Source organism: Amphiprion ocellaris, chromosome 4 (assembly GCF_022539595.1).
Source record: "Amphiprion ocellaris isolate individual 3 ecotype Okinawa chromosome 4, ASM2253959v1, whole genome shotgun sequence".
Taxonomy (NCBI): Eukaryota; Metazoa; Chordata; class Actinopteri; family Pomacentridae; genus Amphiprion; species Amphiprion ocellaris.
In genome coordinates this window covers 39,588,466-39,609,237 of record NC_072769.1, presented here as the reverse complement: position 1 = coordinate 39,609,237, position 20,772 = coordinate 39,588,466, and the positions used below count along the sequence as shown (strand labels likewise).

General features: G+C 39.0%; 1 protein-coding gene across 4 annotated transcripts in view; it reads right to left on the bottom strand.

Annotated features, from left to right (window-relative positions):
• The window catches only part of LOC111587353 (voltage-dependent T-type calcium channel subunit alpha-1I-like), a 277,496-nt gene that overhangs the window by 69,922 nt on the left and 186,802 nt on the right, over positions 1 to 20,772 (bottom strand). For all 4 annotated transcript variants that reach the window (XM_055010174.1, XM_055010175.1, XM_055010173.1 and 1 more), the window contains exons 9-16: positions 15,061 to 15,403; positions 14,562 to 14,968; positions 8,433 to 8,584; positions 6,562 to 6,747; positions 4,181 to 4,298; positions 3,546 to 3,701; positions 942 to 1,029; positions 228 to 394 (exon numbers count right to left, since the gene is read on the bottom strand). In XM_055010174.1, the coding sequence (XP_054866149.1) occupies positions 228 to 394; positions 942 to 1,029; positions 3,546 to 3,701; positions 4,181 to 4,298; positions 6,562 to 6,747; positions 8,433 to 8,584; positions 14,562 to 14,968; positions 15,061 to 15,403 (1,617 nt within the window). The remainder of the gene's footprint in view (positions 1 to 227; positions 395 to 941; positions 1,030 to 3,545; positions 3,702 to 4,180; positions 4,299 to 6,561; positions 6,748 to 8,432; positions 8,585 to 14,561; positions 14,969 to 15,060; positions 15,404 to 20,772) is intronic.

Genomic DNA, 20,772 nt, shown 5'->3' with positions numbered 1-20,772 from the left:
CTGAGTTAGATTTTTCTATTAACATACCAAATGAATGTAAAAACGAATTATGGTTTCACCTGACAAAATGAGATACAATTTTCCTGAATGAAACTGTGCATTCACCATGATTGACTACATATCTGGGCCCAGTTTAAAGTCTGCACACGTGGATTTGATACTGATGTGAGAACATGTTTGTAGTGAACAGGCTGAGAAGCATCCATGAGTGTCTGTGGATGACGTACCAGAGAGAGGGAGCGTCTCTCCAGGCTGCTCTTGCCCAGGCTCATCACACTGCTCTTTCTGGAGCCGATGGTAAAGCTTCGCCTCTCTGAGGAGTAGGATCCTCTGGGTCCTGAAAGGGCACCCAGCTCCAGGTGGCCATTAGGTGTCAGGGTGCAGATCCTCGGGTCTGGAGGGTATTGAGCAAAGCGAGCTTTAAAGAGACTTTTTTGTGTGCCATCGATGCAATCTGTCTCCGAAACTCCCCTAAATCACAACCTACTGGCAGGTTGGTGCCTGCTGAGATGGTATTCTTACTGCTTATGTTTTTAGGCATCGCCAGTCTACAATTTTTGTTCATTCCTGAAGTGATCCTGTCACAGGATTGCAACTCTTTTTAGCTCACATGTTTTCCATCAGGCTGTCTTGTCTACCTAAATTTCACAGATTTCCCACATTTTGCAGCATGACATTTGACAACCCCCCAGGCAACAAAGTTCAATCTGCTGTGCACTTTACAAGGTGGAAAGAGGTAACACGGAATAACACAGTGAAGCTTTTTTTTGTATAAATTCAGAGGAAACAAAGAAAATGTCAAGCCCTGGGAGTACTGGTAAAGACCTAAATAAATTGAGTAATAAAACTTTGAAAGCTTGGGACTGACATTACAATGGTTATGAGTTAAAAATTTCAGAGATATCACATTTCTCATCACTTTCAAGGAAATGTGTTCTCACCAGACAACTTGATAGAGTCATGTTTCTCACTCTCGTCAAAGTTGGAGGAGGAGCGGTCGTCGTCCGAATAAGAACGATTTGCATCACCCTGGAGACAAAGAAACAAAGAGAAGAACAGAGAAGAAAGAATCTATTACTCAGGGTTCATAAGGGACTCTAAAAAGACACATTTTACTATACTCAGGACCTTTTATCTCTTGGGTGACATTATTATAAGACTGTATTCCCTCCCACCAGGTATTTTTTGATATCATCAAAGTGGTTCAGATCTGTGCCCTGTCTTCAGATTGAATCAGCAAAGCCTTGAAACTACTGACACACTACTCCAGAAACCCTCAGAGGTTTGCTTAAGACCAGTGGGGCTTCCTGTACAGTCTTCACTCTGGGAGCAAATTGGCTCAATAATCCTTGGTGTGCAGCAGTAGAAGCAGAGGCAGAGCAGATGAGAGCCAGAGGGGGAAAGGCCAACAGTAGGGAAGAGAGAATGAGAGGCAGATTGAAAGACTGATGGCTGTGTTTTGTTTTGGCATTTCAGAAAGATCAGTCAAAAAGCCTTGTGATTTGTGTCAGTGTTTCCACCTCCAACTCACACATCATAGCTACATGCCATGAATATGGTAATGTTTTGATCTGTTTGAAAACTCAACTGGGTTACTCAGCCGCACTACAATTTTCCAGTGATATCGTCTGTGAGCTTGACAGTTGATGGCAGATTGACAGCATCATTTTGCTGTGTTTTCCATTCAGAGGGATAACTTCAGAAATTAGACTGTATTAAATGCACCATTATTATGTTTGGACTGCTGCTGCTGATAGACATCATAGTTGTGACTGATTCTGTAAATATTACTTCTGCAGCATAAACTGGGTTTTGAACACTTTGAATCCTAGGCGGCACATTATTTTCACAGTATGCCATTTCAGTCAGAAGTAGTAATGGTATACATCTAAAAAAGTAACAGTTTAACAAAGAATTATTTCTTTTTTTCTTTTATACAGACAGTCAAATTACACAGTTAACAAATAGAGGATACCGTCAGTCTTCCACTCCTACAAGCAGCATAACATATTATTGGACTTAGTTTTTCTTAGTTTCATTAAAGAAGAAGAGTTGCTTTTACAGTTTGCAGCATTATTATGTAATATTATCATTTCATAGCTGAGGGCTATACACAAGTTATTTCTTTTAACATTGTTTACATATTGGCAAATCTGAAAAGTGATGCTGCTTCATCATCTAGTAAAAATTCTTGCTTGTACGACAACAAAAATCTAAAAGATTATTTTTTATACTGAAGAAAAAAATCAAGAATTATGTGCAGAATCTAAAGTTTTAAGGAGCATATTTTTTATATGCTGAAGAGGTTTTCATCCCTGAGATATTTTACTGCTTTCACTGGAAAAAGCACGGGTTCTGATCCCAGCATTATGTATATGATGTTTGTATTTAAGTTCAAAATGCTAAAACAACCACTGGTTGAGTAGACAAAAACCCGACTGATACAGTCAGCTTTACATTTTTCTCTGGTTGGAACATATGCGCCTTGTTGTTCTGTGACCATGAATGACGGACTCTGAAGTGAACACCAAACATTGCTGAACTTATGAGATTTTTCATTTATGCAGCTTTTACTGGCAGATTCACTGCTCCATGGGTGTCACCTCAGGATGTGCTCAGGCAAATTAAACTGTAAGTCACCTGTGTTTTGACAAATCTCAGATCCCAATACACATCTATACACATAAAACACAGCAAAACTGCCTTAAAGCATAAAAACATGTTTTGGGCTGTGCTAAAATACAAACAGTGCAAATAAAAGTTATGTGGCCTGTGCAGACAGCTGGATTGATTTGCTTCAGTCCTGTCAGACGCTGGAAGACGGATGTCTGAAAAACGCTTACTGTGTAGGCCTGCTGTTAGCATGTCAATCTGCTCAGTTCTATGATTATGGAAATCAACATGCAGGGCACAAGAGCCGGACTGATTTGAGCTGTGAAGATCTCTGGAAAAGGTTGAAGTCTATAGTTTGAGAAGGCTGACAGATGGATATCAGCTGCCCATCAGAGAGGACACCATGCAGAGAAAATAAGGGTAGAGAGACAAAGGCTAAACACAGAATTGCTGCAGTTTGAAAATGTGTGTAAATCACAGGCTGCAATAAACCAACAGTTCACAAGCCAAGCTTTGGTAAGTAACAATTCATTTGCATTATATTGAAATGTGCCACTTGTTTGCAGGATGTTGTCATATAATTGTGAGGTAAGTGCTGCTCCATTACTTTATAAACTCATGCATTTTTAAATATTGACGTTTTGGTTATACAGAGCTTGGCACTAATGGGGAATAACTGAATTACTGTGGAGTACAGGCTTGTTGATGTGTTGTGTTTCCTTGGTTGTTGTTAGAGGGTAATATATGTCCATGATCATTTTAAATATTCAACCTCTCCTGATGAAGGTTGAACCCGATTCACATTATTTGATGCGTACCTGGCCTGAGAAACATCAATCACCAACACTTAAGTCCAGTGTGCAGACATGCATTTATTATGGAAACAAGCAGGTAGAAGCCACGTGACAATACTTGGCACTAAGTCGCCTTACCTCTGCCTGAAAGCCTTCAACTAGGATGGCCACCAGCAGGTTGAAGAGGACGTAATTTCCAAAGGTCATGAGGGCCACAAAGTAAAGAGCAGCAACTGGCGAGGTGGCTGCCATACCATTGTACAAAACCACATTCCAGTCCTCCTGGGTTAGAATCTTCAGAGAATTACATCGATAAACACACATATGTACATTTGCTCATACAATTATTACCACAGTTCTGCCACTATGGTAACATGTTGTGAGCTGATACTAAAATAATTTTCATTTTTCGGCTAAAGAGTTTAATTCAAAGACATTTTGCACATGAGTTATTATAGATCAGGATTTTACATTTAGAACCATTGTGTAAAAATTTCGATCATCATCATCATCATCATCATCATCATTATCATCACCACCATGAATATTTCAGCAAACATATGTTTCCATTTAATCTTTTTAATTAACTGATAATATTCTGCAGAAATCAGTTACATGAAAGAGTCTTTTTTGGGGGTTGTTTTACCAAAAAAGCAAAATTATTTTGATGATGATTTATTACTTCAAAACTGCCAAGGGGGTATTTTCTATATAAGCTGTATGTGTAACCGCTTAATAAGTGACATCTATATATTGTAGAGAGAGAAATGTACCTGAAAAACAGTAACAATGGCCCATAGCAGGGAGTCAAAGTTCTTCCTGTCTGGTACCGTGTCTCCGGTCTCCGTCTTCAGACTGAATTTACAGCCAAAGATGTGCATCCCGAGGATACTGCAACAGGAAATGCCATACAAATGAACATATCTACATAAATCACAATTAAATGTGAATCGTTGCACATTTTTCAGTGCAGGAATAACACAGCTCATACTTCCAAAGTGCATGGAGAGGATTTGGAAGATTAAAGCTTTTCCATGTCTAAGCAGTTTTTATATGAAACTCTTTGCCTTATCACTTGTTTTTCTACTACAACAGTTTCTTGGTTGGGATTATGAAGATAAATGAAAATGTCTGAATTCAGCTAAAATCTAAAGAGTGGGTACAGAAGATTTTATCTGCTCCAGTGGCCTTGTTGTCACTGTAGAATACCACAATGATGATTTCAAAGTAAAGAAAGGGACTTTTTAATGTGACATTAACTGCACACTATTGTTATATTTTCATGGTATTGCTTGCCTTTGTACAGTGTCTAGTGAGTAATACTAATTGCAAAACATGTCTTATGTAACCAGGACCTGGGAACAGTATTGCCATGGATAACTGTTCTAAAAGCTGTGTTGATAAACATGACAATTAAATTACAAAAGCAAAAGAACACACCACAGATCCCAAATATAGATCTATTATAACAGTAGCTTGGTATATACAGTGGATTCAGAAAGTATTATGACTCCTTTACTTTTTGCACTCTTTACTTTTTTGAGTCAGATTTTTTTTTTCTCCACAGATATGCTAACAGGTTTTGTTTCTCTTCCTTAAAAGCACAGTCCTTATTTCTGGCTGCTATAGGGTCTGTCAATCCAAACAATTACAAAAGACGCAGCTTGATGATGTTGTGAAGTAACATGTTGACTTTACTTTCATTGCTGCTGAAAATCTGAGAACGTTGGCTGCAGCATGTATAAAGGAGGAGAGTTTAACATCCCAGCCACCATGATTTCATTGATTTAACTATCAAATTTCGGCGTGGCTAAACACTGATTGTGATTGGATGCTAGCTGTTAGCGTCACATTGTTAGCTGCTGTATGGAAAACAATGTAGTATACTTTATGGTACCTGAACACAAGAACAGGTTGGCGGCATGATGCATCCCAGAACAAGTACTCAGCAGTGACCAAAGACTCTTGAAGCCATACATTTTGTATGGAACCATTTGGGTCACTCTGAGAAGACAACTGACGAAGACTTCTATTCAAGTCATTCATCTGAACATTGCTGAAAACACTTTTGATAAAGCAAGTGCACAAGTCAACAAAATATAATACAATATTTGATGTTAAGAGCCAGTACAGACACCCATTTTAGGAAGTAAAAAAATTCTGATCATTGGATATATCTTGAGTTATTGTAAACATTGGGCACAAACTATGTGACACTATTTCTAATTTAATCCGAGTCTCTTTTTCTGCACTGCGCTCAGTGAGGAAAAAAAAACAAGTTTTCCTATTGGCACATCAAACATCGTATCCTCCAATGCAGTGACAGGCCGATAACGACCACTAACAGCAGCTGACCAATATATCAATCAGATTCAACGTTGTCTGTGAAAATGCTGGGAAAAATAGTTTCTTACATTAAAATAAATCCTGTAACACAACAGACTGAGCAAAAACTTCATGGGGTAATTTTCTGAAACCACAGTCTGTAAAATAATGCCAAAGTGAGCACTTGTGTTGACCCTGTCTGCTAAGGTGTGTCTGAACACACAAAAGGTTTTGAGACTGTATTGAAATTAACTCAGGGTCATTTTTCTTCACCACGTCTTACAAAACAAAATTAGAGGAACACGCTTGATTGGCAAACGAAGCCGAAAAGGAGGTAAACAATGCCAGCAAGTGATATGGACATTGATTGTCTACTCAAAGACCTTTAAGGATTTCAAAGTGTTTGTGTGTCAGTACTTGAGCACCTCCAAATGTGTCCTTGTTACATTGCTGTAGCTCTTTGAGTGTCTGCTTGTTAAAACCTAACCAGATCTCCAAGTGCCTGCTTGTTATTTTGCACCCAGGGTTAATAGCTGCTGTGGAACACTATGACCTTCTGCACTTCAGTGGTGGCTATTAAGCAGGTGAACGGAACTTTGAAAAAGACACAAGCCAGCACATGCAAACGCACATATACTCGTATAAAAGCGGAGGGTAAACAAAGACCTCTTTCATAGTTGTCTCCCTGAAAACAACTAAAAACACTGTGAAAACACAAGAATGATAAAGAACAAGAGAATTTTGTACAGATTCTCTTGTAATCTCTGCATCAGTACAAGTCAGACCAATACAAATGTCCACATCCTGCCTATATACAATACCTCCTTACCTAAAGATGAAAATGAAGAGCATGAGCAGCATGCAGAATGTGGCCACGTTGTCCATGGTCTTCATTAAGACCACCAGCTGTCTCCTCAGAGCTGGCATGAATCTCACCAGCTTCAGCACCCTCAGCAGCCTGAAGGTCCTCAACACAGACAAACCGCCATCGGACTGGCCGACAATCTCACAGACACTGAGGGGAGAAACACAAACCACAACGACAACACAGCAATATTAAAGAGGCGCCAATAAATCATTAAGCAACTATCAGTGCTACTTCTTTCAATGATATTTCATATAAAACGATCAAATATATGATTTTATATAAAAATTGAGAAGCAAAATTGTAAATTATGTTATGACTTCTTTTGTTTTTTAATATCCAAATTAATAATTCTTAAAGTTATTACTTTCTAGAAAAGCTGTAAATGGGAAGTATAATAAAGGTAAGATGAAGGAAAAACAGCAGTCAACACAAATTAACTAATTAATAATTAAATTAACAAATTAATTAACTCAATTTCTAGAATAAAGGGATGATATTCCAGACATCATTTGCCTACGCAAAGTGTATTTGTATACAGAATTTTCAAATTAGAAAGAAGTGGGAAACTAGAATGAGTCAGAATTCCTGAAAAAAAAAAATCAAACTGCAGTTTCTCAGATGTCATTTTCTTCATCAGAAGTGAGCAGACAGCTACAGTGGATTGTCATGTCATACATGGCCAGTGGTGTTCTGGTTCATTGTCAGTCACATGTGTCTCCAGGATGCATCGCTGTGTAAATTCATTTTTAAAACTGATAAATGCTCTGTCTCAACTTTTCAGTGATTTGAGCTGAGTACATGACTAATTCTTGGGAAAATGCTTGGTTTATCTTATGTTCCAGTAATTAAAATATCCACTTCTGAGGCTTTCTTAAGTTTTGGACACTGCGTCAATCTCTTGCCTAAAGTGTTTTAATTAAATGTGTTAATTACTGTTTGCTGCTGCAGAACAACCACAGCAGGAGGATCACTGAACTTGTACCTTCTCTCCCTTTGCGTTCTGGTTGATATTTATTAGGAACAGAGAACCGTTCCCTCATGGAAAATCTGGCTTTAAAGAAATTTGTCTTCTGATGGTGCAAGCTATCAAAGGCTCCACTCAGCATATCAAAATAGTGTCGGCTATTATAGACAAACATTGAATAGGAGCACTTATACAGAGCAGCTCTGTATGAATAGCTGAGGACATTCAGATAGATGAAGAGAGGGAAACTGGTCATGTTGCAAGAGATAAGAACACAGATGTAGATATGTTCAATCAACATGTATCTTCTATGATGGGCTGCACATTTGATCTTGTTCAGTTTCAGCTGCTTTGATGTGTATTTGATCTCAGGGTTATAATGGGGATCACAGACAAAAGCGCCTAACCAGATGAAATGGAGAAAAAAAAATGCCAGCAGATCAAAGGCATAGCCAATCACCTGAAGCTGTAGGCACAAACAACAACTGACAAAACCTGTTTGCTGCTGTCTGACGCTTTGGCATCCAAATCCATACAGTAAAGGTTGTATATGTCAACAAGGTAGACAACAGTTTGACAAAGCTTAAATAATTTAACTGCATGACCTCTTCCCACAACATTCTGGCAAACCCCCAAAAAACAAGTATGATAGCTGAATTACATCAGTCAGCATTTGAGGAATATAATAATTTCTACTTAAAGCCACTTTTTTTCCAGTTTCAACATATATACAGTAAACTCAGGACATCTGAACCGTTTAATGGTTTAAAACAGAACAATGCCTGAAATGTGGGCCTCTACTGTATGCAGTGTGAAAGTGCAGGAAACAGTCACAGCAAATGCCCATTTTACAGCGTTTCACTTGTACCTGATGATGACAATGACTCCATCAAAGACATTGTAGGGGTTTCTCAGGTAGTTAAAGGAGCCAAAAGCTGTGAGTTTAAGGATCATCTCCAAGGAAAACATGCTGGTGAAGACGATGTTGCAGATCTCGAGAACATTTGTGAGTTCCTCTGGCTGGCAGACCATAGAGAGAGATAAAACCAGGGGAAATTGGAAAACAAAGACATGAGAGAGAAGGAGAAAAAGGAGAAAAAGGACAAGTTAAAGCAGTAGCTGGAAGACTGGAAGAGTGGATACAAAAATGAACAGAAAACACTGGAGAGCAAATGTAAACTTCAGCTCTACGAGACTGCATTGTGTTATTAATAGGATTCATCATTTGTACAGGGGCCAAGAGGTTTTAGAGGTTGAGGGAAGATAAAAGTTAGCAGTAAGCTAGCCAGCTATTTGACACATGACCAATGGGGTAATCAAGTTGCCATCGTATATGCTTTAGGACCACTACACAGTGGCAAACAGGAATTAAACTGGATTTGAAAAACTAAAGAATAGCGGATAAAACAATAATGACCAAAAGTTATAATCACATTTCAGGTAAATTAACATGTGCAATCTACTACTATGCTTGTTCTTTTATCTATTTATGAGTCATTTTACTAACAATCAACCAGAATGCTCAACTATCATGTCTTAAATCCCCCTGGAAAAAAAGGGCAGGGAGGATGTTTTGTTCCCAGTAACTAGGAATTTTTATTTTCCTTTTTCCTTTTTTATATATTAACAAGCAGTGAAATAGTGTGTTGTTCAAATATTGTCTGTTCTGAGCTGACATCCTGAGGCCTACTATCTGCTCCAATCCAGCACAGCAGCAAGAAGCAGGCAAACAAAACATAATAATCTGTCATCAGTTATTAATGTTGCCGATGCTACCAGAAAAGAGATACAGAATTCAGTCCACCTTGAAGACCAGCTCAAAGACTAAAGTTATGTTCCAAAGAAAGGTCTGGAGAGCAGTGATGTAATATATCCATTCAGTCTTGGATTGCTGTTCTACTGCTGAAGTAATAATTAGCACTTGAACACGCTGACAGTATTTAAATAAGTCCACTAATTCTTCTTCACACTTGAATGTTGGTAGGAGCACTTGGTTGTATTTATCTTTTGCCTTCCATTGTATGCTGCTGTCAGTCTCTACATCAGTATCTCTGTTCTGCTGTCTCTGACGCTATTTGAGTTCTTCTCTCTTTTTCTGTTGTTTTTCAGTTTCTGTCTCAAGATGAGGAACACACACACACACACACACACACACACACACACACACACACACACACACACACACACACCCCCAAAGGACTAAATTTGGCACAATCATGATTTTTCAGCACATCACTATTCTAGAGTTCCTCTGTAACTTCAGCAATGACACTTCTGACATTTGACCACCCCAGAATCAATAAGCATTGTGTGTTTTGCATTTACATGTCTATCTGTGTGCATTTGTGCGCTTGTTTGTACCGCTGTAAAGTGTGTGCTTGTCACTCCTAATGAGTGTTTAGCAATGTGAAAACATGGGCTAATGATGTATGCCCACCAGTGTCCAGAGCAGCCGAACAGTGTCGGCAGCCCCTGGAGATCCATTACTGCTGTCTCATTACTCCAGACCTGGGAACAGATCTAAAGAGTAGTGTTTTCCGGTCGGCTGATGTATGGAACAAAATACGAAAAGCACAGGGTTGATATCACACTGAGGATTTGCTGTTGATTGAGAAAAGTCAACATCTTACACTTGTTAAGTGAACTAAATGAAAGATACCAGACTAAAACTGCTGCATGTATGCACATACATACAACACAATTCTTTACCTTATGCTAATACAACCTAAAGTCTTTTAAGAGTAATTTGGCTAACACAGAATTAACAAGAAATGTGTACGTTATGTATGAACACCAAATCATGTGACCTAAATATGTAGCAGGCGGCGGGAATTGATGGGACTCAGAAACACCCTCATAATTTAATCAATTGTTCCTTGGATCAATTCCAACGGATAAGTCCCGATAAACCCTCAGCGATGGATTTGTAGTAGGATCGTAACACGGTGTCACTGTAAATATGACAACAAGTGAATGCTACGTCAGCTGCCTGCTGACGATGACATGATTGCTATCTCACCATGATACAGAAATCTTTAACAAATCTGTGGATCCAGACTATAAGGCACATCACTGCTAAAATCTAATCAGGTGGTCCTTGTGTTATTTCCAATAATCCTCAGGTAATGGTGGAAGTAAATTAAATTTTACATGCAGAGTCTCAGTAACTGACAAACCAATGTGACTCTAAATGACAACCTACTGTTGCTTATGATCACCAGATATAGTCAGTATCTGCTCTTAAGTTATTTCAGTTTGCATTTGACAGCCAACAAACATATCTGACCAGACTGTGACCATGGCTGCTCCAACAATATCATTCCAGTCATTTCCTTTTACTTTCAATCTTGACATTTTGGCAGAGAAAGACAATCGTTTAGCAGTGTTATTTGATCTCCATCCATCCCTGTCTAATCTCCAGAGTGACTGTCATGCTGATGCATTATTAATTCCCAAACAGCTGCTGAATTCTCTCAAGTGTCTTCTCACTTGAGCAATTCATCCAGTTCAACGGGGAGAAATAGAGTGGCAAGAGAAGTGAATGCTTTGGAATGATTTTATGTGGAAATTACTCTTAAAATCTGTTCAGATTCGCATCAAAATTACAATTATGAACAATCTGTTTTAACTAACACATAAATCACTGTTCTTGCCCATATTTAGTATTATATGCAAACACTAATGGTGTAGGCTGTAACAAGGACATGAACCCTAATCTCAAAACATCAACAAAAGTTAACTGGAGTCAGGAGTTGGTATACCTGGAGTCCAATCAATAAACAAGAAGGTGTGGGTTAGAGCTACTTTAACTTTTAAAAAACACCCAAGCATTTGTGTTTGCTATTCACAACAATTATTAAAAACTTATGATTTACATGAAGCTAGAAAGGTTTGAAGTACTCTCAGATAGTTTTCATGGTGGGATAACAGAACAGGATGATACTACCACTACAATATGACTTGTTATTGCTGCCAAAGTAGATGTGATCACTTACTAAATCCAATGGGACATTCACTGTGTTCACTGCAGACAGAAAATGTTATATTTGTTGTTGCTAGCTTTTGTGTTTGTGATGTTGATCTACTTTTGACTTATGTTAAAATCAAGCCACGTTATGACTAATTAATGTCAAAAACCAGGTAATTCCAAAAGGGCCACATACCATTTGTTTTAAGGCACACGGTGCCTGAGTGCTCTGACAAATGCATCCTGGGAATTATTAAAATCTATTGAATGTTTTTTGTATGACTGAACATTTACAACATGTCACAAAAATTACAGATTTCTTTAAATGATCAGTGTGTAGGTAGCAGGGAATCTAATATACTCAGAATTGTGTTTTTATTAGTGTATAATCATCAAAAAACCCAATAAAAAATTGAATCGGTATGCTTTTATTAGATCTGAACGAGCCCTTTATAACCACAGTGGGAGCAGGTCCTTCCATGGAGTCCAAATGGCACCACCCTCTTTCCACAGTAGACAAGAATAGGCAAACCAAACACTGCCACAAGAGAGGCCCTTTCATGTTTTCAGCAGCCACTGTAACTTCTCCTGCATGATTGAAAAAAGGATGGTAAGAAGAGGGGTATTCATTTGGTTGCAGTCTGCTAACTTACATGCAGATGCCACTAAATCCTACACATTCCACTTGCAAAAGTGAGTCCATGTAACATCTGAGAGAACAAATAACCTAATTTTTATAAGTCATACATTGCACAAATGTTTATTTCAGTGCATTCAGGAGTTTTGCTTTTTTAGTTTAACTTACGGCCGGAAAATTATATTCAGCAATACTATCTATTGTTAGCTACGTTTGTGGGATATTCCAGATTTAACACAGGTGAAGAAAAGGAAAAAACGCTTGTGTTAATTTGATGATGTAATTACCACCTGCTGGGTCATTCCCAAAAAAAAGCTGTCAGTTCATAATGTAAATGTAAGGAAGTCCACATCGACACGTTTGACTGCACTAGACTGATTACCACATTTAAATTCTTTACCAACCAATACATTATCAGCGCTTATATCAGAAAATCTAAATCAATTAGCAAGATGACACGTCTTGAGCTAAGCAAATAATTTCTTCCCTGAATGACCACCGCCTCAAGGTAATACAGTATTAAACACAGCAAATGAGCTGCAGTCTTCCACCTTATTACACAGTAAGAGGATCCACCTAGCAGTGCAACCAGGTACAACAAGCTAATCTACATTTCATTTGTTGAAATGCGCGTCTTCTGCCTTAAGCGTTAATAGATTTTTAATTGCTTAGATTATGATTTTTATAACGACAACCAATGAACAATGAATCACCAGCATTCCTAGTATTAACTCCAAAAGTCATGCAAGAAAACAACTGAAGTTGATACAATAAGTTCTGGTTGTTTGTGCATTTTCTTTCAGGTGCAATCCACTGTTGTGGGATTTCCTATGCAGGGGCTACCCATATATAGTTCAGTGAACTAGGAAATCTATGTTGTCTGAATGACTGACTGTATTGATTAGCTGGGAAGAGTGAAACCTGATACTTTAAATATAGCCATCATTTTAGTTTCAGTGAAAAAAAAGGCTAATTTCTGTTCAGTACAGTGTGGTGTCACTATTGTCACATTAATATATAGAGGCATGTCTGAATCACACTTCGCTCTGAAAAATATGTCTGGTTGTCTGCCAAAGCAGCCAAGGTAGCTAGTGGCCTGAATATGACTTGATAAAACACTGGAATCTAAAGAACCATAGGTGTTGTAGAACAGGTGGAAGCAACTCTCTACAGGAAGAGGATCACAGTGATGAGACAGATTAAGCCTCTGATACCGCTGTTCAAACAGAGGGAGGCATGACTCCGGATTGCCAAGCAGGCAGTGGAACCGCAGACATTCCAGCTCACTATTTCCCTCCCATTAAGGCAGCAAAGTCTCTCTCTGCCACTCTCTTTCTGTCTCTCTCTATTTTTAGCCAACCCTGAGATGAGAGACGACCCACCACTGCGACGGTGGCAGGCGTGAGTGGGCGATGGTATAGCGAGAGCGGGAAATATTGATAGAAAGACAAAGAGTTCACAAAGCAGAGTGACAGAAAGAGACAGGAAACAGAAAAAATGCAAGTTGGAAAAGAACATGGAGTATAATTTTATTTTTATTTTTTATTGCTTGGAGAGCTTGGTGGATGTGATCTGAACCAAAGTTCACATTCACACCATGTGATCATTTTCTCTCATTCTCTCAACCCTACCTTCATCCTGCTGCCTAACCTGAGCGTAGACATGTCTGTCCTGTAGGCTGTGGAGTCACACTTGATAGGTATTACAAAATCAAAAAGGAGGAAAAGGCATGTAAGAAAGATGATTTGCTGTGCAAATTTACTGAACATGTGGGGCAAAGCCTGTAGATTTCCTGGAGCACCAGAGACAGATTAAAGGTTTAAAAGACACAAAGTAAGAGGAGAGAGAATTACATCGATTTCACAAACGAAGGAGAAAATATAAGGAGGGCGCACTCTAAAAAACAGTGTTTGAGCTAAAAAAAAAACAACCAAAATGTTTTCATCAATCTTATAGAGTTATGACAATGTCTAATAATACTTAGTTCAGCCCCCCAAAATACAATGAGTTAGGGAATTAAAACAATTTTTAATTGCCAGTCTTAACTGTCTGAACTCGTCTTGGCATGTGAACTTAGAGGGGGAACTTTAAACTTTCAACTCAAGGTGAAGTTAAATTATCAAGCCAATTTCATTTAATCATCTCAACATGAATGTAGCTTTCAATCAACTAAAACAAAAAGTTGAGTTTAAGCTATACATAATACTAAACTGATGAAATTACCAACAGTCTTATGTCAACCCAACCTATTAAACACATTATATTTATTTTTGAAATTCTTGCAACCATGCATTTAATTGAGCGGAACAGGTACTTTGAATTATTTTTTGAGCATGTGGTTAAAGAAAAAGGAACATTAGTAACATAAGAAATGCAGAAAATGCTAGCTGTACCTGCTCGTGGTGCTCGATGCCCATGCTGATGGTGTTGATCAGGATGGCGATCATGATGCCTCGGTTGAAGTACTTGCTCTCCACGATGCCCCACAGCTTCGTCCTAATCTCGTACCATAGCTCCTTGCATCGCTTCTTAGGGCTACATCCCACGTTAGTTCCTGCACTGTCGAGGCCTTTCTTGGCCTTCTCTTTACCGCCGGACTGTACATCCTCCCTGTCTGTTTCCTCAACAGCACCCTCCTCTGCTTCATCATTGGCTGCACTGCGAGCTGGTCCCACCCCATCAGCGAGCGTCAGCGCCGCTGCACACTGAGGGCAGCCATCTGTGGCGGAGGCAGCAGTGAGGGCCATGGGCTCAGAGGATGACGCGTGGTCTGGTTTATTATGATGGGGACAGGGAGGACCTGACAGGATGCAAATGGATGGTGTTAAAGTTTTAGCGGCTAAAGCATGCATTTTAATATTACGTTCTTTTAAAATGTTTCCAGTAACATACCGTGCTTCAACACCTCTCTTCTTCTCTCACGTCCTCCACGTCCATTGGCCTTCCTCTCCCTCCCTTCCCCTCCAACTCTACCTCTTCCAACACCACGAAAGCCACGAGGTTTCCCTCGCAGGGTGTTGAAAAGGGCAACAGTTTGTCTCCTTGCCTTGCGCAAGACGTGGCAAACGAGCTGGAAGAGCTCTTCGTAGCAGTCTCCGGGTTCACTGGCCAGGGTGGAGGAGGACGAGCACCGAGCTCGCTGCTCCTGCATCAGCTGATGCTCCCTCTGCTTGGTCTCTGAGAACTGGGTGGCGATGACCACGAGGCACAGGTTGATCATGAAGAAAGAACCAACCTGGGAAGATGATAGGCAAGCACACAGTATTTAATCTGTCTGTTTACAGACAATGGCTGCTGGACTGCTAAAGGCTGTTTCATACGACCACTGACCACTGCTGAGCATCTTCTCCATTAATGTCTTAGAATCCAAGTTGATCAGATTGTTTAAGATTTAAATTGTTTGTCTGTAATCAGTTCAAAAGGCCTATCAGTAATCTCATCATAACCTTAGCCACTAAAAAGATAATTAGTCCTTTTCAAGTATCTGCAATGATCTACAATTTCCTGTAAAATTCTCCTAGACCCCTAATCTGGCCAGCTTCTGCCTGTGAATGAGACTGAATTAAAAACTCTCAGCAAGACAGCTTGAAGCCAGAGCTGTTCAGCTGTTGCTACTTGGATGGACAGTCCAACAGATAAAACACTACAATATGACTGCAAACAAAGCTGATGCATTTTCAGTGACACATTGAAGCTACTTAAGTGTAAGTCACACCTTTTCTCTTGAAAGCTTGGCACTAATTTGCTGCTGCAATCAGCAAAGCTAATCAGTGTAAAACAACCAGTATTGAACTGCAGGAGGGGAAAGTGAACATATTTGCTGTATTGATGCTGTTTAAATTCCAAGCCCTAATATTTGTTTTCTTTTTTCTATGATCATTAGGGGCTAATCTATGGGTAACCTTTTTACTTTTACTATTAAGCTGTTGACTCCATCATCTTAAAGGCTAACTATACATGTTGTATCTTGTTTTTTTCAGAACACTTCAGGCTCTCCAAATCTCTCATTATTTGTCATGATGATACTTCCAGATGTTTTATGCTAGCCTTTATATTAAGGACAACAATATTTATTTCATATCGGCATAAAATACAGGCAGTAGAAATCTCCTCTTCTAAATGTGTTGGGGAGACTGAACCATGATATTGGGAGAAACTGAGAAAAATATGTGCTTCAAGCCTTAAGAAGACAAATGTCTATACTTTATTCACTGACGTGTTTACAGACAGTAGCCATACTTGCCGATGTGATAACCGAGGCAAACGTTTGTCTCCTACTCGGGCTGTGAATGTATGCAAAAAAACATATTGTGATGTGAAGCAGTGTTTCAGTGCGAATGGTTGTGTTTACATTTCTTTTACAATGAAAAAAATACATCTAAAAATGATGATGTGCTTCATGCTGCAGTCTGTACCAAACAAACGTGTTTCCTTATGTCTGGAGAATGTAATTCGTAGGCCGGGGCATCTAATGAGCACCACAATGCTTCATTTACTGTGGTTGTGACACAGTTTCTCTCTCTTTGTCATTATTAACAGCTATGGGTGTGGAGATAGATGTACAGCTATATGTAGATTGTAATCTAAATTTGATATAAACTTCAGAATATTTTATTTTTTACACTTTTTTTTAAATCACTGACATCGCACAATCAAGGAACTAGCACTGTTAGAAAGGTCAAGCCTTGTGGATTACTTTGTGTTGTTTATTTATGAGTGCTATCTCTCACTGCAATAAATATTTTGACAGCAATTCAGCAGAGAGAAAGGGATGTGAATTTGGACACAAGTTAAAAACATTTCTCACAGCCACCAATAATTGCCTCTCTTATCACTAAAATCTCACATATTACACCCAAAGTGGGAGCCATTATCAGAGATTTGCAAAGTAGGGAGAGCTATTCATTTTCAGAAGGAAAAATTTTAGTTTGTTTTCCATAGACAATGTTAGATGACTCACAGTTGGACACAGATCTACACAAAACTCTCCTGCTTGAACCATGAGTACACAAGGTCATCTTGTTTATTGCGTTATAAAATATCTGATTCTAAAGTCTACCAAAGTGCATTTCCATTTGTTAATCTTACTTTTTTTTCCAAACACTAGCAATTGGCAGATGATGAAGAAGATCGGGGTAATTGAAAACACTGATAACAGAAAATCAAAACAATAATAATCTGAATAAAAATAAAATCAGAATTTTTGCAGCAGCCTGTCACTTGTCCTACTATCTAAGCAGTTTGTATTCCCTTCAAAAAGTCTGTAGTTATTTCAAAAGTTTTCTTTTATCTTGCCATTCTTTCTCAAGGACAAGTACGTGAAACAGTCTATTTCAAAGAACAAACCAACCACTACACAACTCCTCAACATTATCTAACTTGTTTGTAGACAGGCTGGGATTGAGAGACGACTGCATGCGCAGATGAAACTTGGCCTTAAACTTTATTATCCACGATTAATAAAGAAAGGATTGTAAGCAAAAGAAAGTTTGGTGAGTTAACAAGAGAAAGACTAGAAAAAATAGAGCTGGAGGGTCAGCACAGAAAAAAAAATTATTGTTTTTTTGTCATTCATCTTTACTTTTCATTGTTGTTGAATTCACATAATGATTTCTTTAAGTAAACCCACTTTTTTGTGCAATCAAAATAATCTGCTATGAGGCCAAGCTGAAAAAACTGCTCATTGCTTAAATGTTTGATGAATTTTTTGGAGATGTGAGGAAACTGAAATGCATGCTTTGTGGCAGTTCTGCATGTTTGATGTCTTGGGCTCGCTTTCCACAACATAGCAGGTGAAACAGAATTAGAAGGAGAAGGAAAAGGGCAAGGCCACCCAGAGAAACAGAGCTGATGTGGAAAAAGAGGAGGAGAAGAAAGAAAGCAAGAAGGTGGGAAGGAGGATGAAGTCTAGCGCTCTCTGGGGCTGTGATCAATAGTGATTGTAATCCTGATAACCCCATTCTGCTCTCCATCTGGTGACAAAAGCTATGGAAGAAAGGATGTATGTGTGTGTCAGCATGTGTCGGTGTGTATGGGAGTGTGTGTTGTGTGTAAGGCTGCTCTTCATTGATTCACAGCAGAGATTTGTGGTCAGACTGCTCGGTTTTAAAGCCAGATCACTGGACTTACGGACAGAAAAGGAGGCATTGGGTCCCAGCACCCGTTCAGCACCCTCACTGATCCCATCAAATATTTATACTCACACTCTGCTGGAGCTGCTGAAATACAATTAGATTAGTGTGTGCGTGTGCACGTGTGTGTATGTGTGTGCAGTTTTACTGATTGCAGCAGAGTGGCTATGTGTGAGAAGCAATGAGTGTGTGTGAATGACAGCGAAGGAAAGAATTACCATGACTCCAAAATGCTACAGCTGCTCCAGTTTTACAAGACAAAGTGCATGCAGCATGAAAGGCGATACATACAGAGAAATACCGAGGAGGCTTGTACCTCACCAAATCTTTCAAGCCTCTTTTTGCACTTTGTTTTAGTGTTACTGCTCAGTTTGATGTTCATATTAACTCTGTTTGCAGCAACTGCCAGCAGCTACTGCACAGTACACTATGTGACCAAATAAATCTAGTGACTAACTGGTGAATAAAGTCAACTGGGCTCCAAATAAATGCTAATGTTGCACTACATGTAGTTGTTTTAGAAGGACACAGTGGATAACGTATTAACTACCTTTCTAAACAGAGCAAGTTAGTGTGTCTTCAACTTCTGCTGGCAGCGATAGAATAGAATAGAATAGCTTTTATTAGTCCCGCAAGGAGAAAAGGGGGAAAAAATATATCCCCAAATGAATAAAATAAAAACAAAGAAACCCTCTCAACCCCAAAACAGGCTGTCTTTAAAAAAAATAAAAAATAAAAATAAATAAACCGTTTTCTATGTAGGTTGTAACTGTAGGTTGGATGCAAAGTGATTCTGTGGGACTCTCAGGGTTAATCTGTCTATGTAAAGTAACTGGTAATTAAAGACATCAGATGAATGCTGAAATGATGTTGATCTGAAGGTGGATGTTCATCAATGAAGAGATGACACAGGTAGATCAAATTAAGAGTACATTTAATACGGACGAGCTCGTGATTCAAGCATCATGCGGTGAATGAATGAAGAGAGTTACAATGACTAGATCTTTATAGGTTTCAACATCTGGCATACATTAAGATGCATCACGTACGAAGAACAAAGAGAGAAAGAGGGAGCCAGGAGGTCCCTAGTCCCTTTAGGTTAACCCACAGGTCAACCTGTGATTGATGATAGCTAAAATAAACATTTCAACATATGGTTTCATTCTGTTTAACATTCTTGAGCTAAAGAAAATATATGGAAAGCCCGTATCCCAGAAAAACACATACTATCAAATGCAGTGGAGTAAAAAGTACTATTTTTGCCCCTGGACTGTAGTGGACTAGAGGTATTAAGTAAAATGTAAGTACTCTAAAACTGTACTTGAGTACTTGAGTAAACTGACTAATCTTCTGTGCTTCTTGTGAATCCTATAAAAGTGGGGACATTAACGATCATATGTACGTATCAGTCTCTGTGTATGAGCTGCATGTTAACACCAGATATACTGTAAGCCAGCGCAAAGGTGGAGATTAAACAGTGTCAGATCAAGAGGCTTACCGCACTGTGCAGCTCTGTAACAAAACAGGTTGAGGATGGCATTTCTGGATGTTAAACCTTAACTCTGCAGGGCCAAGCCATTTTCCATGCAAAGCCTTTAATTCCACCGAGTCCTCTTGTCTAAACTGCTCTACATGACGGTAATCACTACAAAGCATCTCTCTAACTCTCTCCATACTTTTTCATCTGTCTCTCCATCTGTCACTCTCCCTCTCCGTCTCTCTTTCATCGCTGTTTTCATCTAGCTCCCTTCTAGCGCTCGCTCATATCAGTCACTCTTCCACCTGCTCTACCTCTCTCTCTCAGTTCAATTCAATTTAACACACTTAATATGCACGTATGTTACGTGAGTGAAATTATCAATGCATCTAAATACAACCTGAACTTCCCTCTTCCTTCTTGCTCCTTCCTTTCTCTCTATCTGTCTCAGTTGTCGTTGCTCGCTGCCTTCCATCTCCCAGTACTCAGTGTCATGCTGAATTAAAGAAAACATAATTAAAAGTCTCCTCATCTGTCTGCCAGTGAGATGAGGACAAGCTGGGGTATGAACAGAACTTTTAACATGTGCCCAGTAATGCCTAAATCACTTTCCTCAACTAAGTCTGTTAGTGAGACAAGCCTTGAAACACGCTGTAACAAAGCCGACAACAGCCTGACTGTCAAATCCTTTCTCTGTGGGGGAAAAAGGCCGATATGTAACGACTGCAGGGAGCGAAATCCAGCTATGATGTTTAGTCTAAAATATAAAGGATTATAACACATTCATAGCCAGACACTGAAAATAGTAAAGATTTGCTTCCTCATTTAGATGTTTCAGGCATTAGTAGATATTCGGAGGGGAGATGTGAAGAAGCATTTTGTGTTTTAATTCTAGCACTGAGGTTGATTATGATGCAGGGGATGCATAATGGGTGGACAGTTCAAGTAGATATTGTTAATTGGGATTTGACAGATACCAGCCAGAGGAAAAACACC